The sequence below is a fragment of the Stigmatopora argus genome, chromosome 12, assembly GCF_051989625.1.
Source record: "Stigmatopora argus isolate UIUO_Sarg chromosome 12, RoL_Sarg_1.0, whole genome shotgun sequence".
NCBI classification, from domain to species: Eukaryota; Metazoa; Chordata; class Actinopteri; order Syngnathiformes; family Syngnathidae; genus Stigmatopora; species Stigmatopora argus.
The window spans coordinates 819,513-845,039 of record NC_135398.1 but is presented as its reverse complement, the minus strand read 5'-3'; the positions used below and the strand labels follow the sequence as shown (position 1 = coordinate 845,039).

Below are 25,527 nucleotides of genomic sequence, written 5' to 3'. Positions count from 1 at the left end.
TGGAATCCAATTCTGACCTGTGCATCGTATCGCCCGATATGAGGCCATCCATACACAACGGTGAGCACCACTTATGTACCTTGCCATCCGTACACAACGCTAGATTTTGGGTGGTTAGCACCACTTATGTACCTTCTAGGTTCTCAATGACTTGGATGTTGTTCAAGGCCAGGTTCAGGTACTCCAACTTCTTCAGGCGGCCCACGTTCTCTACAAAGAGAAGAAAAAGGAAATATGACTCCACCCGTTTGGAGCCTTGGAGGCGATGGAGGCGGAGCCCGAACCGATGCGAGGAATGAGGTTGTTCTGCAGGTAGAGGATCTTGAGATCCCTGCACCAGCGCTCGATGTGCTCAATCCTCTCGATGTCCTGCTGGTGCAACGACACCTCCTCCAGGGAGAAGATCTCGCACTCGTTGTGCTCGGCCCGACGGCGGAGCAGATCTTCCGTGACTGCGTGATCGTTACATTTCATTATTTTTTCAAATATATTTTAAGATTTTCTATCGTTTTTTATCGTTTCACGTTTGATTTCTCATTTTTAACAAATTTTTCCAATAAAATATTCCATGTTTATAAGTTATATTTAAGAACAGCCTCATGACGACGTCAACAAACTTTACAACTCTATATATTGCCAATCTTCCTCGACCTGGTCAACATTTTATAGGCTAGTTAATCACTTGACGAGTCTGTCAGTCATCTATTTTTCTATTTTATTCATTCGTACACTCAGCACGGCACTTTGTAACCAAACTTTTCAAAGGATAGCTGCAAGGGTCAATAAACCTATTTTAATACGTCAACCACCTTGACAAGGTGTCTTGGTAACACACACAATTAATTGTTGTCAAGCTCACCGGGAATTTTTATAGGGCTATTCATGTAGCTGCAAAGCTAGTTAGCATTCACGCTTTCGAGGCACCTCCGTTTTTAACTTTCTTGCTTGCATTCGCTTAATTTTAATCGAATTTTTCACCAAGTTAGTAACTAAACACGACGGGATAATTCATGTTTGTATTCATAAACCAGCTAAATTCTTCCGTTCCCCCTGAACCAGAAGAATGTAGTGAATTGATCAATGTAAAAAAGGAAACTCACTGTGGACCATCGTCGCGTCGGCGGTTGTCGCGGAAACCGATGAAAGGCGCGTGTGCTGCGTTCAGGTAACCACGGGAAACAGCAAACATCAAACTTGCACGAATTTTAACACACAACCATTACATTGCGGGGTGTGGGACTCGCTCAAAGAGTATATTACTATATCGAGAGTTGCGCGATATTTCAATACAAATTGTTTCATTTTTAAACTTTGCCACATGAAATAAAATGAAGGTTTTTCACGGGCAGCTCTCAAAACAGTGTTCTGCGCGCAGGCGCAAATCACGTGATCATTGCAAACAAGCCCTCGTACGTCATAGACCTGTCAGCGAATCAAACGAGTTGGCGGGAAATTCCGAGTCGGAGCGCTCGCCCCCTTCGGCGCAGAGACATGACATCACAGATTTACCCAATACATTTAGAAAGAGCAACTTGCCTTGTTGTCCTGTCATACAAAAACGGGTTTGAAAACTTATTCACAGACAAAAACAAAGACACTCACTTGAATGGTCGACTTTAGTCGTGTGAATGGCACTCAAGAAGGACGACACAATCCCACGGTTGAAAAAGATGGACAACATCCACTTCTATGTAGTCGTATTGACCATACACAGGCGCAGTAAAGGAAGCTTTGAGAACTCCGTCAAAAATGAAAACATCCCAGGGTTACCAGCAGAGGGAGCTGTAGCGCAGCGTATGAAGTACTACCCAGAGACAGTGATTCATTTCAGGGAAATTGTCTGTCTCTATTGTTTGGGGAACCCTGGATTTTTGCATCTCGACTTGCCTACGCGATTTGTTCCATTTAGAAACCCGTCAGGCAATTCTGCGTGAACCATAAGCGAGTATTAAGGCACGTCTGCCATTCTCTTGCTATAATTTTAATATAATAATAATAATATGGGCGGAGTTTAGTGGAGTAGGTTTTAGTATCTTACAAAAAGGCCATTTGAATTTCCAGATTAGCTAAATATTTAGTTGAGAGATTCAGGATTTCTATTTAGAATTTAGATTTAATACAGGCGAGCGAGTGGATAGCGCATTAGCCTCGCAGTTCTAAGGCCTCGGGTTCGATTCCAGGCGGGCCCTCGTTATCTGGAGTTTGCATGTGCTTCCTGGCCTTGCATGTTTTTTTCCAGGTGATCCAGTTTTCTCCCACATCCCCCAAAACGTGATTGCTAGGTTAATTGGATGCTAACTAGTTAGCTGTCATAGGATCCAGCACCCCCACAGCCTTTGTGAGGATAACGAATGAATGAAAAAGGTAGTCCAAGAGTGTACGTGATTTTTCACACAGGTCCCAATGCTCGTGGAGAGTTGAGTGGGGGTGCCGGTGTGCGCTGGCTCACTCACTTGCACACATGCGGCATCCCATCTTTTCCCTCCATTCCTTCACAGGCCGTCTCGTACTCCCCCTCGCTCCCTTCTGTCTTTCCACTCTTCCTCTCCCTCAGCGCCTGTTGCTAGGCGAGAGTGGGTACCGCCGTTACCTTAGCAACCCATCTCCGTCATGAAGCGGGAAGCTGCGCGGCGGGCCATCCGCGTCGTCAAGGAGGGCCGGTGTTACGGAACATTTTGCTCCTTTATTAGTCTTTTCCGAAAGACACGTCAGTCGCTTTTTGCTTCATTTTCAAATGTTGCTAGCATGTTGCTATGCTATAGCAGCCGCATCCATTAAAGTTGGTATGGCGCTAACATGTCTGAGCGAATGAATTGTGTTTTGGGGGAGGAATATTTTTGGTCGAAAAATAGCCAGTGCGCGAAAAGATGGATGATATTAACCTGAATATAAACGTGACGCCAATCGCCGCTTATTTGGACGCGTCTTAGTCGTTACGTTTCGGGGGGAACCTGATGTGTAGCAAATATGGCGACAAAACACACAAATTCACCCGAGGAAAACGGCAAAGATCACAGGCCACGAGTCAAGTGGGATTTTTTTTGTATGTTTTATTTGGACGCTTGCACCATTTTGACAAGAAAAAGACAATTTTGAAAGGTCAATCTCATTGTGGCTTTTCCGGCGTTTGGGGGAAAGCGGCACCTTCCCCCGCCGAGAGCCGAGATCATCAGAAGATGGCGCCTTCCGAGCGGGTCGTTCGTACCGGGTTGGAAGATGAGGACGGTCGTCATGGAAACGAGCTGCCGGCCGCCACTCTCTTCTTTGTGCAACAAAACAAGACTACAAGACCAGAACCAGACTAGAAGCAGATCAGAACTCACTTAGAACCAGACTTGTCTCATGCCGACCAGAATTAGACCTCAAGCCGAGTAGAGTCGTACCATCAATGTTGGTCGGGACCGCATTCCCACTGGTCCCATGCAGACAAGAATGGGATCCAATTGAGATTGGAACGAAACCAGTGCCAGATCACAATCTATTGAGAACCACAAATCCGGACCCGAACCAGAATATAACCAGACTCAAATGAGAGCAAATGTTTAAACTTGGGAGAGCCTTGGGAAAGGAATCATTGGAACCAAACGGAAATTCTACAATTAGACTGGTTTCAAACTAGACCTAGAGCGGCAGCTGCAGACTAAAGATCAACACCAAATTTGAGTCCTGGTCCACCGCAATTTAGCACCACACTAGAGCCAGACTAGGCCCAATCAAATGACTCATTGAAACCAAACAGGTATGGCACTAACCAGACCAGACCAGAAGTCAGAGAGAAGCAGATTAGTCCCAAGCTAGTCCCAACCCAACTACGGCCGCACCAAACCAGTACCTGATGAGGACCAGACTGTTATTTTTCATAGCCGTAGTCGAACCTGGGAAGGAGTAGACTTCTTCTCCTAGAACCTTGCAAGAAGCAGATCAGAAACAATTTAGAACCAGACCAGAAGTGGGTTAGAAAGGGACCCGTGAGTAGCCATCGGTCAGCATCAATCTAAAACCGGAACAGAAGTAGACTGGAAACAGATTGCTACCAAATGAGACTCGTTCCAGATTAGAATGAGACCAGAACCAGAACAGAACCTGATCCCCCCCCCAAAAAAAGTCTCGGACTGAGACCGGTTCAAATTGCAGCAAATTCTAATGAAACTGGAGCACAACCAGATTAAAGTCGGACCAGACGCCGACGGTGAGAAGATCGGACGCACTTGCGTATTACAAATGGGGGAAGTCTACAAATATTTCTTTGTACAAAATCTACTCGAGGAAATCTTTGGGAGTCTTTGGGGATTTTGGGAGGCCAGTCAGAACCGGGGGGCGTGGCCCACGTGGGTAGTGAAGACGGACAGACGTCACGGCGACCCTTTTCCCAACTGGCTAGGGTTGGAGGGGGGAGGCTGGCTCCGGCGGATTTGTGGTTCTTGATTCTTGTTGTTATTGTCCAAAGTGGGCGTGGCTTTCCCGCGGGCGTCCACCCGTCACTCTTGGGCCACGACGCTTTGATCTTTGCTCGGGGCCTCGACGCCGTCCTTAGGGGGCGCCTCGGGGGCCGCCGCCGTCGAGTCGGGGGTCTCCTCTTTGGGGGCCTCAGTCTTTTTGGCGTCGGCCTCATCTTTGACGACGGGGGCCTCCTTCGGGGGAGCCGCCGGGGTCTCCTTGGCCTCGCCCTCCGTTTTCGGCTCGCCGGCGGCGGCGGCGGCGGCCTCCTTTTCCGGCTCCTTGGCGGCGGCGGCGGCAGGCGCCACGTCGTTGGAGTCGGCGGCGACGGCAACGGCGGGGCCGTCCTTGGCGGCCCGGTCCTCGTCAGGCGCCGCCCCCTCGGTGGCCTTGGCGTCCTGCTCTTTGGCCTTGTCGTCGTTGACGTCGTAGCCCTTCTTCTTCTTGCTCAGTTTGCCTCCCATGGCGGAATTCGGGCGTCTGAGCGCGCAAACGCTGGCTGCTGGAAGACAAAATGAGACGCGTGTCAGCTGACAAATTGCCTGGAATTTGAAAGGCATTTCATCTTAAGATATTCACGTCGACCGCGCGGAAACGTGGACATGCGCCGTTCCCCGCGACGCCCGTACCGGTCCCCGTCCCACACAATGCTTGGCCTATGTGCGCGAGCCGACCGCGCGATTGGACTGGGAGTCCAATCGCGACGCCATGATCGTCTATCGCCGTCAACGGCGTCGAGGCATTCCGCCATGCACGTGCGCGCCGACTCCAGTTGGCACAAAGCGCGGGAAAAAAAACTGGAGCAGAAAATCTTACGAGATGAAAAAGAAGAGGAGGAGAAGCAATGCATGCTGGGAAGTTTCGGTCGCAAGAGCGACTGAAGCGTTGAGGTGATGGCAAATAAATAAATATGCGATCATTCCTATTTAGCGTCATGAAAAAAAGGTACGTCAACAATGGTGAAGGATAAGAAGTAATGAAACAGGAAGTGATGTTACTTGACTGGAACTTTCCTAACATCAAATAAGTCTCATTTCTGCGACAGTGTTTTGTTGAGACGTACCGGGTCTGTCTAATTCCTGATTAAAATTTCATATGCCTATATGCGTCCGCAGTCAGTTTCAAAATAACTTTTTTTGGGTGATTTATGGGACTTGTCTGATTTTTCATAAAGTAGAGTTTTTTTTAATTCCATATGATTCATTTCCTGTGTCCTGTGCATTGAGTTTTGACATTTGGGATGAGTTTAATTCCTGCAGTGCTACTTTTTTTGTCATTTTTAGTCACCGTCTAATTCCTGCAGTGCTACTTTTTTGTATTTTTTAGTCACTGTCTAATTCCTGTTACAGTTGTTGAACAACGGAAATGTACCCTCGTATCCATTGGAGTATCCGATGTACGTCTGATTGAAGATTATCTCCCGTTTCTGGAAAGTCGCCACCTTATTGGCTGTTGGCTGATGCCGGCGTTGTCACAAATCAGAAGATGACATCAAAGCGTCGCGTTAGACGAGGCTTCTTGTCACTTTTTCATGTCGATCTTCGACGCAATCTCCCCGCCTAACTGTCATTCCGTCCCCCGCCTCGCCCTGGTTGCCGGGGCAACACAAACGAGATGCTTCAAGTGGTGTCAAGAAGTCTTTGAGGACGTTCAAAGGAATCTCCGTCTCTCGGCAGCAGAATTTTAATGAGGAGCCACGCGCACACACGCCATTTCCTGCCTAGCAACACGCAGCCGAGATCGCATCTCGTTAGAGATTTCGATGGAACACGCTTGCTAATAGACACGCTAAGCTAGCCGAGTCCGTGAAAAAGTGAGTGGGACAAGTATATTGTCACCAAATTGAAAAGAACAACAGAAGGTAATGGAGACTTGGCACGCCAAAACGCGCCAAACAAAAGAATGGCGTCATTGACCGACCAGTGGTTAGCATTGTTTGCCATTGTTAGCGTCAAGCAGCTGTGTTTGCTCGCGACAATGCTAGCAGACGTCGTCGGCTCTTTGATTGACAACAATTGCGCACAAATTGCCTCGACGAGCAGACAGTTATTTTTCCGATTTCGCAAAAACAACCAGAATTGGACGTGAAAGGGTGGAATGAATCGCTCCGATTTAGGGTTAGCTTTTAGCATCTCTGTTTTCCTGGAGACAGGACATAGAATAATTAGTCATTTGCTATTTGAGCCAATCAGTAATCAGCGTGGACTTCAACCAGAGACTCATTTCTATTTGTCAATGCTAGCTGGTGCATTGATCGATGGCGGGTGGCGTCCGGAAGGTGGGCGGGCCGATGGCGGGGGGTTGGTTTTTTTTTTTTCAAGAATTTTCCGGCCTTATCGACCCGCGTGACAGATCTCTCGGAAAAATGAGACGGCGGGAGTCGAAGGACGCTCACGCTGGATCGTCTGTCTTTGCGATCGATGGAGATGACGTCACGGGGGTGACGTTGAAGCGGGAAGTCGAGGGGAACGCCGCGGCGAGAATCAGGCCGCCACGAGAAAAATCACAAAAAAGGGCCAACAGCCATCCTACCTGGACCCCAAAAAATGCAGGAATGCCTGATTTCCAAAATGATGGACCAGGAATTAGATGCAGCCCAGTTGCCACTACAGAACAATGGCACACAAATTAGACAGACCCCGCATTGCAAAACAACCAAACTCAATTAAGGGTTTTCATCGGGTACTCCGCTTTCCTCCCACATCCCAAAAACATGCATGCTAGGCTAATTTAGCGCTCTAAATTGCCCCTAGCTACGAGTGATTAGTTGTTTTTTCTCCATGTACCCTGCGATTGGCTGGCCACTCGTTCAGGGACGCTTGTGATGAAAAGTGGTAGAGAAGATGACTCATAATCATAACCACAATTAACATATATGCATGCATATTGACATTTCTACACACAGGTGAGGGGTCAATATTTACCGGTTGCCAGGCAACGGCAGGGAACAGAGGATACGCAAATAGCAAAACAATGTTCATTCGCAAAGTTAATCAAAAAAGTCCTGCCACACGTCGGCCATCTTTGTCCCAACAAGTGTCATACTGGACTTTCTCTGCTATCGTGACGCGAGAGATAAGATATTAAACGAGACCTCCGTTCCCGACACGGGAAGTGGTTCCTTTGGCTAACGTCGCCGGGACAAATAAAGTCTGAAGAGTTTATCAGCGTGTAGCATGTGCGCTTTTTATCTTGGTCACACAAGTTGTTCAAACAGCAGCCTGACTGCCCCCCCCCCCCCCAAACTAAATCCGCTTCCTCTTTCAAGGCTCGCTTCCCTTCTGTCAACTTTAATAGCAATATTCTAATAGCTTATATTCATATTTTCTAACTCAGAAAATGGCAACACATCTTCCACACAAAACAGACACGACACAATTCACCATATTATATCGTGTATTCATTCATTTTCCCTTCCACTTTCCCCCACGAGGCTCGCGGGGGTGCCGCAGCGGATCCCAGCCAATAGCAGGCCTATGAAAACTCCAGATGTAAAATGGCTTCATGTTGTCAGACGCGAGGTTGCGTTGAAAGAACACTTGTCGGCCATGTTCCCGCTCTCGGCCCCTACCCCTCCCCTCCCTCCTACTTCCAAGTTACCATGGCGACGGCAGCACCGCGGTCACGTGATAACGGCGCTTGTTCATTCATCCTGCTGCGATACCGTGTGGCCATCTACGAACGCCATCGTGAACTCATTCCGTACCCCTGACGGCCATAGATGTCTCATTCGAGCGAAGCCGTGTTGTTTTGTGTCAATTAAAATCAATTAAATGAAATGCAAAAAAAAAGGGTTTTTTTTGCCATTGACTGTGATGGACGTCTGATACATTTATACGTGGGGGTTTGCAGTTATCGTTTAAAATAAATAAATAATGTCAGAATGGATTGGACATCTGTGAGCGTCAATGGCATCCGACGAGTAATCTGTTCCCAATCGATGAGAAACTGACAAACCATGCACACACACGCACACACACACATTGATTGAAAGGCTATCTCGCCCCGCCCCCTCTTGACAGGCAAGGTGGCATCTCTCCCATGCGTCCCCACCCTGCTCGCATTGCGCATGCGCATCGCGGCAAACAAAGGACCGCTATCCTCACAGCAATCAAGTTGGCGCGTGCGTGCTCGTGCGCGTGGCTTCACCGACGACGAGCACGACGATATCATAAATCAAGTTAAAAAAACAATTAACGAGTGATCCCCATAAAAAAATGAGTCAATTAATATTTCTCTTATTAGGAGCGTGTTTGACTGTGACACATTTACCACGCGCGTGCCCGTGACTCCTCCAGCACGCGGCACACGCCCCTTTTTTTCAACGCTCGTGCACGTTCTCTCGCCTCGGTGCGATAAAAAAAGACAATAAAAGACCAAATTATTTGGTGAGCAAGTTGTCTTTTGCCTGAAATTACGCGTTCTTTTTTCAGTGGGGGCGCGCGTCTTTTGTTTCGCGTGAACGCGGCCGTGGGAATCAGAAAAAGGAAAGAAAAATAACGTGACAATTTTCTTTTTGTCCCAAATAACGGGAAATGGAGCCCGAAAAATGAGTGAAAATTGACAAAAAGAACGGCGGATGCGCTCACCTGATTGACGGACGGAACTTGCGTGTGGGCTGCTCTTCAGTCTGCTGCGTGCGTGCCTGCGTGCGCGCGTGCGTGCTTGTGCGTGACGCGCTCGCGCTCGATCCTTTGGCTGCGCGCACGCACGCGCTCCTGCGTGCGCGCGCCACGCCCGGCGTGTTGCATCGAAGAGGAGGAGAAAGGCCATCGTTATTATTTATACAATAACTTGTCATTTTAATCCAACTGTATACGTTATGCATTTTTATTATGGTCTGTCACTCTCTGCGTTCAATGACTTCACTTTAACCCTTTCAGGGAATGTAGTCACTTCAATGAAAAGCTACCTTTATGGGTCAGGTGTCTATTTTTGGTCGTTTAAAATAACTTGAATATGAGCAGTTGTTTATACTTATTTCGTATTATATTTAAAATATTCGTATATTTATAAATTAATGCAGTAGTACTAAAAATGATGGACAAAATGACTAAAACACACTGGTTACGGCGTTCAAGGAACAGTTTAAATTATTGTTTTTCATTTTTAATGCCACTGAAGGGAACGGATGTCCAATTCATTGAAAGTGGGAGGACTGTTTGGTGCTCATCCTTCAGTCGAGTAGGCGTTTTGGTTGAAATAGTACGCCCCCTGTCGTTTAATCTTTGCACACAAGGATTTTTATTATTATTATTATTATTATTATTATTATTATTATTATTATTATTTGTTTCATTTTCTACCTGTCATAGAGAACAATTTCAGTTCAGTGAGGCTTTTTTTCTACAGATCTATTTCATTTTTTAAATTAAAAAACACAAAATGGGGCCTACTACTAAAAACTGCAGTGGGGTTTTTCTTTTATATTAACCAAGCAAGTCTCAAGTTGTAAATAGATGTGAATTGAGCACCCCACCATAGGTGAACATTCCAGCAGGTGGTGGGCCTCCACCAAACCACGGGCTCCATTATCCACCATCCGTAAAAGTCCAAACAGGAAATGATCGTCTTCCGCGTCCTGTTTTGCCTTCGCTTGACGACCAATCAAACAAGAACGAGAGGATTCAGATGTCTTTGTTCTTGGCTCAATAGCCTCAAACTGGCCATGGATGGACGGATGTTCTCAGGAATCAACATCATTTTATCTTGAAGGCCTTGGAGAAAAATGGTCACAAGTTTTCATACCTGAACAATTGAAATAACTAGACAGCTATTTGAATTGTTGAACTGTATATAAAATGGTGCACAATCTTGCGATAAAACAAAGAGTGGAAGAATCCATTCATTTCAAAGAATGGACCCCAAGCAAAAGTCTGCATGGGGCCGTTTTTGAATTCTCCAATGATTGGAAAGTTTCTTTACATTGTTTAAAATGGACTTTCTCATTTCTTCTTGCTGGCTGTCACCATTTTGGTTCTCGTTGGCTTTGTTTTTGGGCGCCAATTTTATAGAGAATTTCTACGCCCTAAAATGGAACGTTCCAATGTAGTGGAATTGGGGGGGGGGCGGTTAAGACTCGTACGATACGAGAAGTATTCTGCTGTCATTTAATAAAAATAATTGAATCAAAAACATAATTAAGTTCATTGAATAAGTAAAAAATACCGTTACTATGAGTCTGTGAGGAATTTTAGTTGGCTCCGAGTAACTTGAGGCTTTGGGCAGCCACCTAGTGTAGCCTAATGGTACATTCGCCACTGTCTCCATGGAGGCTCACCACTGAATACATCAAAAACGAATTAACATATTCCTTTCTCGCTACCGTTTTTCTGTGAGTACCTCAAACTTGCCTGGTCTAAAATGTGGTTACAGGACGAACAAGTGAGTAGGACTAGCAGGTTCGGTTAACGTCTTTTCAACATAATTCAGTGAAAATAAATATAACAACTTGTAGCGGTAGCTAGCAGAGCGGCTAAGTAACATGACGTTCAAAGGCGAATATGAACTTTCCCCCCGTCCAAAAAGTCGTCGTTCTAATTAAATACTTTTCAAGCACCTGAAATAAAGACGCTCGCGGTATGAAAAACTTTGTTATAAACGACAAAAACAACTAGTTGCTACCAATGCTAGGTAATAGCCACGACTGTGAGCGAAAATCCATTTTTTTCTGTCTGAAACTCATTTGAATACTTTCGCTGTACCCCTTACGTGTTTATACAGTGTTTATTCAATTAACGATTAAGTATATTTGCTATTTAAAAATGTGTATTTTGAGTAAACGATAGAAACAGCCGTGCTTTTCGACGTTCACGAGCGTGTCATTTTCCCCTCTTAAATATATTCGTGTTTTTTTTTATTAATAATTTACGAATTATTTTTTTAATTAAGTTAGACCAGATACGTTTTGGTTTATTATACGTATCTACATTTTGAAAAAAAATACCATTTTATGTCATTGACTTTTCGTGTCTGACACGTCACGTGACTTGGCTTCCCCCGCTCGCTTCTCACGAGCGTCACACGTTGTTGTCAGCAGGAGGCGTCCGAGGGGCGCGTGGCCGCGGCAGGAGGAGGAGTAGGAGAAGAAGGAGGAGGAGGAGATGGAAGAAGAGGGGCGGGCCGGCCCGGGCCTCGACTCTCGCTCGACACTCATTGTCCCCGGCTCTACTTTGGAGCGAGAAGTCCAAAGTTTATCAAAGTTGTCACCGAGCGAGCGGGCGGTCGGCGTTCTCTCGCGGTGACTCTGGTGTCGCCGGCCGGGACGAAGCGCGTGCGTGCACCGTGGCCGAAGCAGCGGGCGCGCGATGCACGGCGGGAGCTAAGTTGGCAAGAAGACCCGCACAAAAGACTCGGATTTTACTTTCATGTGCGCAAAGAGCGGACGGACCCACGCATGAGCCGGACTGAGCTCGCGACCCGTCCCTGCGGATTGAGACAAACGGCAGGAGACGGACATGCAGAACTTCTTTAAAGAGGTAGGACAACTTGAAGTCATTTTTGGGCCACTTTAGCCATTTTCCCCAGCATTTAATGTACAAAGCACCCGGGACAGGTCGCCTGGGTATTCGCTAACTCTTCCTAGTGTTTATAGACGGGACATTTATTGTTGTAATTGACCGTCTTTAATGTCACTTTTCTTCTTTGACCAACTACTGTAAATAAAGCCTATGAGGCATCTTGGCAGCGAATGAGTTAATTGTATTAGTGGTGGGAACCTCTGGGTAACTCTCGATACGATTTGTGATAAAAGTTACACGATTATTTCACAATATAACAAGACTACAGGGTCAGGAATCATTCTACGATACAGAAATTTAAGGTAAAACAGATATAAACTCTTTATTAAGACACACAGATTATATGACAAGTAATAAATTAAACAAGACCATAACAAAAAACATTTTTTATTGTGACATTCTTGTAAACAAATGAGTGTCTTAACACGTCGCCTGAACGAGAGAATTCATTTAAACTGGGAGATCTGGCTTTGAATGCTCATGTTAGCATTACGTTCGATTTGATTTATAGTCCCGTGCGGGTAATCAGTTTTTTTCTTTGTCAGATGCGTTCTTTTCTTTCTCTGATGCACTTTTTGACCAGTTCGATTTATATCTCAGAGTGACTTATAGTCTGGAAAATACAGTAAATGTTTGGGACTCCTTTTCAAATTTGAACCAGAGCTTTAAGAATCATTTGGTTTTTACGTGGGTGAAAAAATTGCCGGGACAGCGCCAATGACAACCTGCCCGGAAGGTGTGTTTTGGTGTGTTGACACTGTTGGCCGTTTGCAGCTGTGTTTATTATATTTGAACATTTCAAACCGGGGAGGGGAGGAGCCTGTTGAGACTCACCTGAGCACCAATCAAAGTGCAGACTGGGTTTGTTTGTGTGTGGGTGTGTGTGCAGGGACTCCTATGAATTAATGCTTTGATCCTTCCCCATTGATCGAGTTTGAATATTGATTGATTATGTTTTTTCTGCCCATTGGGGTTGGACGTCTATCCCTGTCAATGGCAAACCACCATATTGCAAATATCCCTATCATTTTCAGCCCTCCTATTCAAAATGGATTGGATGTTTATCACCATCAGGGACAGGCAATGAGTTAATAAACCCAATATTTTTCCTCAGATATTCTAAAAATGACACAATCGTGGCCTATCTTTTTTCGATCGGGATCCGGGACATCCCTAGATTGGACGCTTCGCTTGTCGCGCTACTCGACAAAATCTCGCTTGCGTCTCTAGGTGCTTGTTTGCGTGTTAGCAAATGCCTTCGGGGGTGTGGCTCGCGACCGATCGGAATGGACATTTCCTGGAAGAGTAGACAAAACCACCATGGAAGCCAAAGTAAACAAAGGTCCATTAGTGCTAATTAGCCGCTCCAGCTATATTACGGGCTTTGCTATGACTAAAAACGCCATTGATGTTTATTTTTTCCTTCTCGTCTGTTTTTTTCTTCTTCCGTTTTTGCCGGGAGCCAAAACGGAACAACGCGTCATGGTCCTGCTTATTTCATTTAATTTTAGATCAAAGGCATCACCACTCTTAACATCATGGCTCAGAAACAAAAGTCAAACTATTCAAATTAAAAACTTCCTTTAGTATTTTTCATCTCGTCAGCCATACTTTTTTTTGAATTTTGTCGGCTTTGAGGTGGGCATGATTGAAAATGACGGTCTTCTTTTCCAAATTACGATTATGAAAAGTTTATAAGCAGCGTCACAGAAGAAAAAAAAAACATTTCCAAGAATTTCAACTTCAAATTCCGTATTCTGAAAAATGAAGTTCTGGAGAATTTTCCCCACCTTTCCATTTTTTTTTTCAATGGCTGCGCCCCAATTCTCTTCTCTAGAAAGTGGTCTTTTTTTTTCCTTTTTCTATTTATAACTCAAGCCAATTGCTTCCTCTCGGAGGAGGAAAGGAAATGCCGCAGTTCCGAGCGGGACGCCGTCCAGCCGCTCTGACCCGCAAAAAAGCGACTCCGCTGCAGACGCTTTTTCTCAAAAACACGCTTGATGATGTCATCGTTCGCTTCCCCACCAAACCATATCAAATAAGTACACAAAAACGGTCTCAAAAACAGAATCGACAATTATTTTGATCATCAGCAAAAACATATTTTTTTAATTGATTAAAATAGTCAATTATATTAGACTAGGTTAGAATACCTTTATTTGAAATGTACTGCTTTAATAATGAAATTATCTATATCCTCTCATTAAAAGCGATAGATTTTAACTGGAAGGGCTGATAAATCTCTATGTACGGTATATTGGTCAATAGTTTTCTTCAAGGGGAGATGCTGTTTTAATCCACAGTCAAAAAAATATATAATAATGAATTAAATAGTCTTCAGCAGAATTTTATTTGACCGTTAATGACATTTGAATCAACTAATATTAAGAGTTAGTGCCTTTAAAATAATCCACAGTGCCCACTGAAACAAAAATAGTAAAAAAAAAACAAAACGTTGTTCCAGTTTCAGAAGCTAGATGTACAGACGCTCCCCTACTTACGAATGAGTTAGGTTCCGAGCGATTGTTCATAAGTTGAATTTGTTTGTAAGTTGATTCAGTGCTATATTTTGTATTATAATTTATGTTTGAGGCCTATATAAGTATATTGAAGGTTGATATAAGTGCATTTGTATGTTTAAGGCTTGTATAAGTAACACGCATTAGTTTGTACTGAAAAAAAAATAATAATAAAAGAAGCGATCTAACGACGATTGCACAGTTTTCTTCTTTTTTTTCATCATAAATGATGCGATAGCACTGTATGGCATCATTCAATTGATTTGCAAACGTTGTGCAACGTTCAATATTTGGGTCCTGCTGCTCCATCTTTCTGTTTAGAAATGGTACTGACGGTCGAACCATTCAAGTTGTATGCCCGTGCAACGCGCATCAAGCTTTGTTATTATTGCCACTCATTTCAAATGAAATGGCTTGCCTCTTCCTTGCAACTCCCTCACTAGAAGCCTTTCGTTTTTCACCAAGCATATTGAATAATGGCTGCACGAGATATTTCATGATAAAAATGAAAAAGGTTCTTTGCGCACTGGCGATACGTCACGCACTTACGCAACTTACACAACAAAATCGAACTTACGAACATTTTTCGACGTAAACGCAATTTGCAGACATGTTCGTATGTACCGTTGTTCGTAAGTAGGGGAGCGTCTGTACTGTAAATCACGATTTTAGCTAGCTGCTAGCTCCTCGTTCTTGTGCTATGTAGCCACCACCATTACATTTGACTTGTCTTTTCGAACCGTTAGCCTCTTCTCTCTTAAATGTTCCTCTCCTTTTGTTATTCAATCCAAATTTTGTAGCTTGCGGATAACCTTCCCGTGTAGTTGGGACGCCATCGGACCGATCTGAAAAGCTAATCTGAAGCGAGTCAATGGCTAATGCTCATCTCTGCCGAAAGTTCCAGTCGTTAGCAAAGTCTGGCTTTTCTCCCCGCCTGGCCTCTTTGTTTCCACGCCGATTAGCGAAGCAGGCGGCTGATATTTGAGACCGCCGTGGAGCCTTTGGGCCCCCCAACATTTTTCTCCCCGCGGTCCCTCCCGTGACGCCGGCCAAAAAAAACCAGAGCATAGTTTGCCCGGCGCCCGCCCGCTCGCCGTCACGTGACGTCGGAAGAGCCGGCCAACGGGAAGTGGCCAACGTTTCCCACTTTTTTTCATTGTTTTCAGACAAAACCGTTACACCTCGGGACAAAAACCGGTCGGGCGGCTTCGTGGCAGAATAAATATTTTGCCACAAGATTAATGGTGACAGAATAAATATTTAAAAACAAGATCAATGCCGACAGCACAAGTTGGCTTTTTAACATCCCAAGTCTTCTCAATTTCTCATTTCAAACTGAATGTTGAACAATCATGTTTCAATCGTCCAATCTGCCGGACTGCCAAACTCCCAATGAATTGGACGTTTCCTAGCCTTAATGGTAGCTAGTAAGCTCATTTATGAAAAAACTGTAATCGCTACATCTGCTAAAGTTATCGCGTGCTCCACGTAAAACCAAACTATTTTTATTTTAGAGCAGATCTGGGTCGTCTATCATCATCAATGGCAGTTTAATGACTTAAATGTGACAGTCATGCGACTTGAAAAAAATATTCAAATGTTTAACTGAACACAAACAAAATGAAATTTGCTTTCCTTTCCTTTGATGCTGTTAGCTTAAAACACCACTCCCACCCAGCAAAAATTAACATGGCGCTTTTAACTCTCAAAATCACGGGTCGGGAACCTTTTTGACAGAGAGAGCCATAAACAATTCAGAATTGAAAGGTAAAAATACATGAAAATGTGTGATGTTTTTTTTGTCATTTCACCACTTTTAAAGTACAAAAAGTCTCTGAATTCTTTTGACAACATTGTTATGCTGTTGCTAATAAATCAGTATCAATGATATCAAAATTATGATTAAAGTGGTGGTAGAGGTAGTGTCAACGTGATGTGACATTTCTATTAGTGCGTTCGGGACTCAGCTATCTCACCAGTGATTTCCATATTTTATATCACAGGTTAGTGGAGAACCATATGCATCCATGGAAAGAGCCACATATGGCTCCCGAGCCACAGGTTCCCTACCCCCTGCTCTAAATGAATTGATATCAAGAAACAAACCCCTCGGGAAAATTCAAAAAGTAAGAAAGAAATTGAACAAGTAAATGTAAAAAAAAACAAGTGACAAAGACCAAACACAATCTGGGCCATCCATATGCGGCAATTTTATTTCGTAAACAAGAGAAGCAAAAAAACGCAATATGTTTTGTAATAGTTTTGATGAAATTCCTTCTCAATTTGACCCCTACACGCCGGCTCGACTGGAACGTCTCGGCGTGTTCGCACGTGTCCACGGCCAACGTTGGGGATCTAATATCCGTTCTCCCCCATTTTGACAAAGCGTGAGACCCGCAGCTGGACGGCACATGGCGGAACCGAGCCGTGCGCCGGGCCCCCACGCGCACGCGCACTCGTGTAAACAGAGTTAAAAGGGCGGCCGCGGGAGAAAGTAGGTCAGCGCTCGTTTTTAAAGGCTCGTTAGCGCCGCAAAGTTGACGGAGTCCTCTCGGGTCGCGACGGGGTCGGTCGGACGTGCTTGTAGAATGCGCGTTGGCGTGTTTAAATCGTCCGTAATCGCTCGACGCCGTTTAGGAAGCGACGGCGAAGAGCCGCGTTGTATTCCCGTGAATTGACGGGTTGCTTTTAAGAGGGGATTATTGTTGGCCTTTTCTGACTTGTCCGTTTGCTCGTGGTTGTGGTTCCTCTCTTGCCTGATTGGCTATTAGTTTTACCCGGTGTGAGTCTACCAATAAGCCTCTGGTGTGTGTGTGTGTGTGGCTTTGTTTGTGTGTGTGTGTGTGCCTCTACTTACAAAATGAATTACTGGAGCTCGTGACTTTTAGTAGAGATGCATTTTACATGTAAAAGCTTGTTTGAAGCTCTGCAGTATTTCCAACAAAACATTTTTAATAATGAGCAAACTATGCACATTAGTAGGAAATATGTGATTATGGGATGTTAACTTTTTTTTTTAGATTTTGCGGTCTGCAATCTGAATTATTTTTTTAAATTAAAATTGTTCCCCTAGGTCAGGAACCTTTTTGACAGAGAGAACCATAAACAATTCATATTTTCAAATGTTATTCCTTGACAACTATACTCAGAATTTAAATATAAGTGACCATGTGTTCATTTTTTTTTAGTAATTTTGTCACTTTTAAAAAACAAAAGATACTCTGAATACTTTTGACAACATTGCTGCACTGATGCTCATCAATGAGTATCAAATAAATTCAAAAAACTATATATATATATATATATATATATATATATATATATATATATAAATAAATATAAATAAAAAATTTAAGGTGGGGCTAGATGTAGTGTCAACGCCACAGTGTAGACGTGATGCTCCTATTTGTGCGATCGGGACTCGGTACTTTCACCATACTTGAGCATATGCAACCATCAAAAGAGCCACATATGGCTCCCGAGCCATAGTTTCCCTACCCCTGCCCCTAGGTTGTTGTCTTTTGTTCTCTATGTCGTGTTTGGGAATTAAACAAAAATGTGCTGGCGCTCAAATGGAAAAAGTTCAAATTCCAGAAGAGCTGATGATCCCCTTTCAAACCTGCCGACCAACCCCCACCCCCCCTAAAAGCCCCCAAAAGCCCCCTTTCCCCTCTGCACAACATTCCATTGTGCCATTGGCCCACAAAAAGTTTTTGTTGATGTTTGCGTGTTGGAATGAAAGGACAACAAGGAGGTTGCCCACCTAGCAAAGTCAAGGATTAAAAAAAGATCAACATGTCTTTACACAAATCTCTTTTTTGTGTTGTTTACATTCGTTTTGGACAGGTTTTTTTTGTTTGGATATAATCGGGGTACTGCTGCCTTAAAAGTCACCATTTTTTGTGGCATAGCAAAGCTCAGCACATCCAACTTTTTGGGTTTGTCCCTTTGCCAGACAACCCGAGCACTAAGATAAGTCTTTTAATTTTGCCTCTTACGTTCACAGGTACCAAAAACACATTTATTGACTAAAAAAAAGCTTCATTTACTTCCTATGGCAGAACATTAGAATTTTTCATGTACAATAAGTGAGCAAAAGTGAGCCAAAATCGACAGGAAGCGACCACAAATGCCCCTTAATCAACAATAGCGACCAGTCGATTGATGTTAGCTGCAATCGGAATCAAACCACAGTAAGCGAAGCCCGAGTGGCGTCGGTTTGTGGACGGCGTCAAGAAGCGCCCAATGAAGTTGAGGCAAGAGAATGTTTGCTCAGCTGCAGCGCTGAAGCGAAATTGGCCAAAAAGACGGGAACTCTGCCAGTCGGTAACGTGACGGCTTTGACTCCATCCGTCCACACTTTTTCCCCCCGAAAGACCGCCGTTCGCCTTCCGAGATGGCGACGCCAAAGAGAACGTGCTTCGGAAAGGTCGCCGACGCGCCCCAAAAATCACCTTGCCGTCGTTTTTAGGCCGCAGACGCCAAACAACAAGCGGGTGACAAAACGCTTCCTGTTGGCGGTGGCGGTGGCGGCGGACAAAAGCGTGTTTGTGAGGCCCGGGGAGGGAAAGAGGCGGGAGAACCCCGCAGCTGCTCGTTGGGCGCTCGTTGGACGCTGGTTGGGCGCTCCCGCCTCACCTCCCGCCGCGAATCAAAATCAAATTCCACGACAGTCGTTGAAACGGTTTCCATACATTGTTCCCCATCGAATGCTCCTTTGCGAAGCTCCGTCCTTGAAATTCCCACCTTTATTTATTTGCATTAAATATTTAGCCTTAGGCCTTTTTTTACACTCGGCATTAAATCGTATTCTAGATCAGGGGTAGGGAACCTATGGCTCGGGAGTCATATGTGGCTCTTTCCATGGGTACATATGGCTCTCCACTAACCTGTGAGGTAAAATATGGAAATCATTGGTGAGAGAGCGTCACTGCGGCGTCGACACTACCTACTCCTATTTTAATCATAATTTTGTTTTTTATTACTCTTCTGCATGCATGATATCATTGATACTGATTTTGTAAGCCACCACATAATGTTGTCAAAAGAAATCAGAGACTTTTTGTACGTTAAAAGTGATGAAATGACAAAAAAAATAAAAATTACACTTTCATATATTTTTACTTTTCAATTCCGAGAATGGCGCTCAAGAAATAACATTAGAAAATATGAATTGTTTATGGCTCTCACTGTCCAAAAGGTTCCCGACCCCTGTTCTAGATGATCGGATCGAACCTAAAACTTGACTTTCCTGGTCCTATTGGAATTTTCTTGCACAAAAAAAATAAATCATTGTGCCATTTTAGACTTAACAAAGCAGACGTGTCTACGCCACTAACGTGACGTGAAAATGAGGTATAATAGAGCTAAAATTTGGGTTCCTGTGCGCCCCCAAATCGATGGCGCCCTGGGCGTTCGCCCGCGTTGCCTGTAGCAAAAACTTGAGGTTAGCAAGATGCAACTAAGCCACGAATGAATGAATGAAGCAGACCGTCTTATTTGTAAGCCTATTTCCAACACAACACATTCCTTAATCTTCTCCCCCGTGTCCATTACAAGCCCCTCCTGAATAATTAGTCAAGGTCGGGTGTTAACAAGCTAAACAGCTGCCGTGCGTGTTAATTATTAACAGGGCGGGGCTCAAAGTTCAGCGCGCCGACACGCTGTTACCAGGCGTTTAAAAAGCAACAAAAGTCTGGCAGGCGACGCAAAGGCCGGCGCTTTCCCAAGCCGGCCCCCCGCCGACCGCTCGTCGCCTTGTCTTACACGGCCGACAAACGTCAATCGCGCTTTCCAATTCAAAAAAATAAAACGCATGTCAAATTTCCCTCGTCCTCGATGAAAGATGGAATTGATTGGACGTCCAGAATGCCAGGCAAAACTCCGTTTCTAAACTGGACACGTACACGCCGTTTATAAACACACACTTAATGCGATGGCACGTTAGCTCCCGCAAGTACGCACTCAAACAGAATTAAAGCACGCACACCCACTGACATTCTCTCGTTAAAGCGCATTTGACGCACGCAAACACGCTTTTTTTTCCCACAAATGTCCATGCAACATTTCAAGCACACATTATGCTGGCGCACACACATGCGATATAATTTGTCGCCATGGGCAGTTGGCTCGGTGGGTGGTCTGCTTTAACAAGGAACTCTTTTTACGTTTTAACACAGTCACTTTTTATTTTATTATACCACTTATTTGGGGGAAAAAGTCATGATTGGACCCATTATGTAACATGGTGCTAATTAGTCAGCGTGTAATAATTTTGACTAATTTGGTCAAAACGTAATCATGGCAGCTTTTCGTTCACTCGTTTATCCAATTATTCTTAGTATATTTAATAATATATCTTTATTAGACTGACCTGCCACAAATGTTGAAAGTCTTAAGTAGTGCTGCAACCTAAAACTAGCCAGCATAGTAGTGTACATTTTTTTATCTCCTAAGATATGTAATTATTCACCAATATCATTAATAAGGAATTATTATCGATATTTGAAAAAAAATGGGGTTTTGTGTTATTTATAATTTTCTTGCATGGTGTGCTACAGGGGCGGAGCAACTTGGGGACATCTTAAAGCCGATTGGTGGTAATGCCGTGACCTAAAAATGTCGCGAGCTTGCGCAAATTGCATGCCATCTGCTGGGCGCAATGGGCATTGCGGGAACAAGTCTATTTATGACGATGATGATAGAAAGTTTGACATTGTTTTGCTGATGTATAGCGTTCTATTGGTAGGCTACGACTCGCAACACTCGACTGTCTTAACTCGTTGACCGTGATAGACGTCCAATCCATTTGAAGTGTGAGGCCTGGCAGCAAATGAAGGAACATTCAAACAGCCCCGACGTCTACTTGCGAACACGAACGACTTGTAGCGTCTCACGAGCGACTTCTGTATTTCGGCGCTTCTCAATGGAATGACGACAACTTGCGGTGGCTTATATTTAGATTGAAGCCAGAAAAAGCGTGCGGCTAATTCTTTCAGTGCGCCAAGTTCAAACTAGGCCAGTTTTGGGGAAAAGTGCTGACGACTTGGAAAAAGAAAAACTGCGGCCGCGTGTGTGCGCGCGATAACTAGCTTTGAGCTGTGCCTTTAGCTTTAGCCTACTATTGCTAACAACACGGACACGGAACGTTGTTTTTTTTTTCTTTTTAGCCTTTTGTTGCATGATAAAATGCTTTGAGAAATGTATGTCAATGGATTAACCTTGAACGTTGCCCCTACCAACATGGCTGCCCTGAGGCGATTTTGCCAGGGACTCTCAAGTCTGTCACATGGTGCATTTAGGGACAGCATGTGAAACACATTAACTATGTTTCCAGCCTCATCAATTGCAACAATATGCATTATTTGTTGACATTTTTTTCCCGGTGAACAGAGAATATTAGGTTTTGTAGACATCCAATGAAACATAATTTCACAATATTACCCACAGCAGGTCCCAAATATCCTCTCAATGGTGGAATGAATGTAAATTGTATCTATGGAAGGAAGCCCCCCGGGAAATGTCACGAGAGTTGTTTGACTTCCTTACAAAGAGCAGTGGAGTGGGCGGGGCTTGTAAACACATTTAGGCGGCCTGGATATGCAGCCGTGACTCCCAGTGGATTAAGAAGAAGAAAACACAATGAGAAAGTGTGTCGCCGCTGGAGGGGAACTCGGGGGAGGGAGGGCGCACGCCAGACAGAGACGGCCAAGGGGGGCGTCCAAAGAAGTGTGCTGCGGGACCCCCGCTCACCCGCCGTGTGCGCCGTCTCCCACGGGAAGGAAGCGGCGTTTTCAGCACACGCTTGCGGCCAAAGATTGAACGTTTGTTGATTGGCTGTCAACCCTCCCGCTTCAAACGGATTGGACGTCTGACGATAAACTCATGTTATGACCCGTAGCGTCCGTCTTCATGTCATTTCTGCCACCTCTTCCACTTTAAATAGATTGGACGCTTGGTGGCACAACAAAATAAATGATGTAATGTATATTTCTGACGTGATTTGTTTGTTTTTGTTTTGCGTTTTTTGCAGGGCGAGCGCGTTTGGCTGCGCCAAGATGATCAGGACCTCCCCGCCACCGTCTCCTCCTGCTCGGAAGGCGTGGTCGTCATTACCTGCGACTACGGACAGGTGAGCATGGCCGGCTCCTCCCTCTTCCATTTCTTGTCAACACAAGCACACACGTCAATGCCACGATGACACGGCGATATCGGATCCCGAGCAATTCGGGGCCGAGCGAGGTCAAAGTCACGTGGGCCCAAAATCAAGGAATAGCCCCTTTCTTGACATACGGAGTAACGATGGCCCCCCCCACTCCTCCCTCCACGAAAACCGGTAGCATCTGGCGAGCGAGGGACCTTTCTTTTTGTTTTGACTGCAAACCTTTCACCTTGTCCAAAGATAAGTCCAACGAAAAGAACCTTCAAAAAGTCCCCGAGCTTATCTCAAGTTTGTCTTTTGTTGGGCTACGTTTAGTCTCGGCACGTTTGGGAGCAGGTGTTGATGCAAAAAAAACAGACAATAATACTCATAAAATGAAGGAAGAAAAAAAACAGTAGGGTATATTATCTTGATATGTTGAATGTTGTCATTTTTCCTCAATAAGGTCTGCTGGTTGTCACAGCGTGGCTCCCTCTAGTGGTAACTTGGGAAAATAGAGCGACAAATTCTTGTTGGCAACAGAAAAAGTTGGGAGTCAAATTTCTTTTCCAAGTTTTTGGGTGTGTTTTGCAGGTGTACACGTACAAGCAGAACACGCTGACGCGTCAGAAGGTCCAGGCCATGCACGGCAGCAGCGCGGTGGGCGTGGAGGACATGGCGGCGCTGGAGGACCTTCACGACGGCGCCATCATGTACAACCTTTTCCTCCGCTACCGCCAACAGCTCATCTACGTGAGTTCCTGACCGTTTCAGCATGTGTGGAATCTGCCTGAGGATGGTTTCATTTCCTGGTGACATTTTGATTAGCGTAATACAGTACAATATCAAAATATAGTACCGGCCGATACAAAAATGCAGTACAAGGGTTAAAAAAACGCAATTACTACTTTCTTCATGACTGGAAAGGCCTGACAAAAGAGCCCGGTTATTTGAGAACGCCAGTCCTCGTCGACTGGCTTTTGTCTTGGTATTTCCTGCTCCCGCGCGGCAGTGGGCTCGGGTCAAAGTTCAAAGACGGCGCGCTAAGAAAACAGCCGCGCGAGCGTCGGCTTTTGACATCCCGATTCCGAGGGCCCGCCTTTAATCACCTTAACCAATAGGGGGCCTCGCCATCACCCCGGGCAGCCAATCGACGCGCGGCCGGGATATCACCGTGGAAACCGTTACCAGGCCCGGGCGGTAGGAGGACGTATAATTGAATCCAAATGCTCAGGGTTTTTCATTCCTGTTTTGTTTTTGTCTTCGAAGACGACGGCCATTAACTTGATTTGGACTGAATGATCGCCATTGGTAGCATGAGTCAGAAAATAATAATAAGTCATCTTCATGGTTTTGGTTTCGTTTTACCCCAAATATGCCTATTTTTGCTAAATTACATGATTATTATCTCAATTTTCTTTTAAAAAAGTTTAGAAAAATATTATTTGTGTGTTTTAATGAATGTTTTCTGCTTGATTTAGCAATTTCTTGAAAGCAAAAATAGGAGTAAAAATGTTTACATCTTTTTTATTACCTTGGCAACATGCTGTTAAAATTCCAACCAAAAAAAGCTGCTAACAATTTTTTTTTAAGTAAAAAAATTAATTTAAAAAAGGTTTGTCTTAACAAAAGCACTAGTGATTAACAGTTATGTTACTTAAATTGATATAAGGGCACCTGAATATATATATTTAACCATCTGTTCCGATTCAGACTTACATCGGGTCCATCCTGGCGGCGGTGAACCCGTACCGGCCGCTTGACGGCTTGTACGAGCACGCGGCGGTGGAGGCCTACGCCGGACGCCACCTGGGCCAGATCCCGCCGCACATCTTCGCCGTGGCCAACGAATGCTACCGCGCCCTCTGGAGGCGACCGCGCAACCAGTGCGTGCTCATCAGGTCAGAATGCCATGCACACGCTTTCACCCACAACCATTTGGGGTCATCCATTGGTCCATCCCATCGAGCAGTGGTTCGCTATTAAGTAGATGCATTCCTGCAGCGCACATTTCGGCTAGTAGATGGCGGCCAGTTCAAGATGGCTTGCTAATTTTTGGGAATCGCTTGCCTTCGTAGTACCACTAATAGGGCTGAAGATGTCCCTATCGCCGCCACTAGAGGTATCATTTTTCACGACATCAAAAATATCTTATATTGTGGCACGTTTAAAAAAAAAAAATCGGTGCGGAGTGGTTAGCTCGTTGGCCTCACAGTTCTGGGGTCGAGGATTCAAACCCAGGTGTTTCCTCACTGCGTGGAGTTTGCCTGTTTTCCTCGGACTTGTGTGGGTTTTCTCCCGGTACTCTGGTTTCCTGTGAGTCTTAACAACTCGGATCTCTTCCCATGAAACGCCCGCTGCGGCCTGACGTACTTTTAGCGTGTCGCTTTTGTCTTGTAAAGGTCAGCGACCGCTTTGCCAAGGTTTACCCGGTCGCCGTGACAACCGCACCACCCTTTTCCCCAAGGTGTCGTGTCACGTGGGGGTGCCGATGACATTTTGCTGCTGGAATTCCTTACAAGCGATGATAAATCATCTGATAGCTTTGTCTAATTCCCTTGTCTCCCTCTAGTGGACGCGAGGATTACCGCCTCACCACCTTATAATAAGACGTAACCACCTGTTACGCGAATGTGCAAATGTGGGCTTCCACGATGAATCGAAAACTGTGCGATGACCAAAATAATTAACACTGAACTCATTTTCATTCATTAGTGGCGAGAGCGGGGCGGGGAAGACGGAGAGCACCAAACTCATCCTGAAGTTCCTGTCGGCCATGAGCCAACGTTCGCCGGAGCCGTCGTCCAAGGAGAGGGCGTCGCGCGTGGAGGATGGGCTGCTGGAGAGCAGGTCGGTCTCCCGCCGCGGATTATCATTCCCGTCGCCATCGCTCGAATTGGACGTGAAAGGG

General features: G+C 45.0%; 3 protein-coding genes across 5 annotated transcripts in view; 1 reads left to right on the top strand and 2 right to left on the bottom strand.

Annotated features, from left to right (window-relative positions):
* dnaaf11 (dynein axonemal assembly factor 11) overlaps window positions 1-1,240 on the bottom strand; it is a 7,150-nt gene extending 5,910 nt beyond the window's left edge. Inside the window, exons 1-3 of one of the 2 annotated variants that reach the window (XM_077615680.1) lie at window positions 1,101-1,240; window positions 285-452; window positions 133-210 (exon numbers count right to left, since the gene is read on the bottom strand). In XM_077615680.1, the coding sequence (XP_077471806.1) occupies window positions 133-210; window positions 285-452; window positions 1,101-1,110 (256 nt within the window). In that variant the 5' untranslated portion in view covers window positions 1,111-1,240. Of the gene's footprint in view, window positions 1-132; window positions 211-284; window positions 1,073-1,100 lie in introns of those variants that run through there. The other variant, XM_077615679.1, reaches the window with a different exon arrangement.
* Window positions 1,241-3,030: 1,790 nt separating this feature from the next.
* Window positions 3,031-9,155, bottom strand: basp1 (brain abundant, membrane attached signal protein 1). Of its 2 annotated transcripts, none has more exons than XM_077616195.1 (2): window positions 9,027-9,155; window positions 3,031-4,939 (listed from the first exon to the last, which is right to left on the bottom strand). In XM_077616195.1, the coding sequence occupies exon 2, from the start codon at window positions 4,899-4,901 to the stop codon at window positions 4,479-4,481; it is 423 nt and encodes a 140-aa protein (XP_077472321.1). In that variant the 5' UTR covers window positions 4,902-4,939; window positions 9,027-9,155; the 3' UTR covers window positions 3,031-4,478. The 2 variants fall into 2 exon arrangements, with proteins under 2 accessions (XP_077472321.1, XP_077472322.1); XM_077616196.1 differs by having other exon boundaries at window positions 3,031-4,936; window positions 9,027-9,143.
* A 1,609-nt stretch (window positions 9,156-10,764) lies between these two features.
* myo10 (myosin X) overlaps window positions 10,765-25,527 on the top strand; it is a 29,686-nt gene continuing 14,923 nt past the window's right edge. Inside the window, exons 1-6 of the mRNA XM_077614741.1 lie at window positions 10,765-10,821; window positions 11,477-11,915; window positions 22,509-22,607; window positions 23,211-23,369; window positions 24,330-24,517; window positions 25,332-25,466. Of these exons, the coding sequence (XP_077470867.1) occupies window positions 11,895-11,915; window positions 22,509-22,607; window positions 23,211-23,369; window positions 24,330-24,517; window positions 25,332-25,466 (602 nt within the window). The 5' untranslated portion in view covers window positions 10,765-10,821; window positions 11,477-11,894. The remainder of the gene's footprint in view (window positions 10,822-11,476; window positions 11,916-22,508; window positions 22,608-23,210; window positions 23,370-24,329; window positions 24,518-25,331; window positions 25,467-25,527) is intronic.

Excerpts from the sequence above, each read along its gene's own strand:
- basp1 (XM_077616195.1), bottom strand. The coding sequence starts at position 4,901 with ATGGGAGGCAAACTGAGCAAGAAGAAGAAGGGCTACGACGTCAACGAC.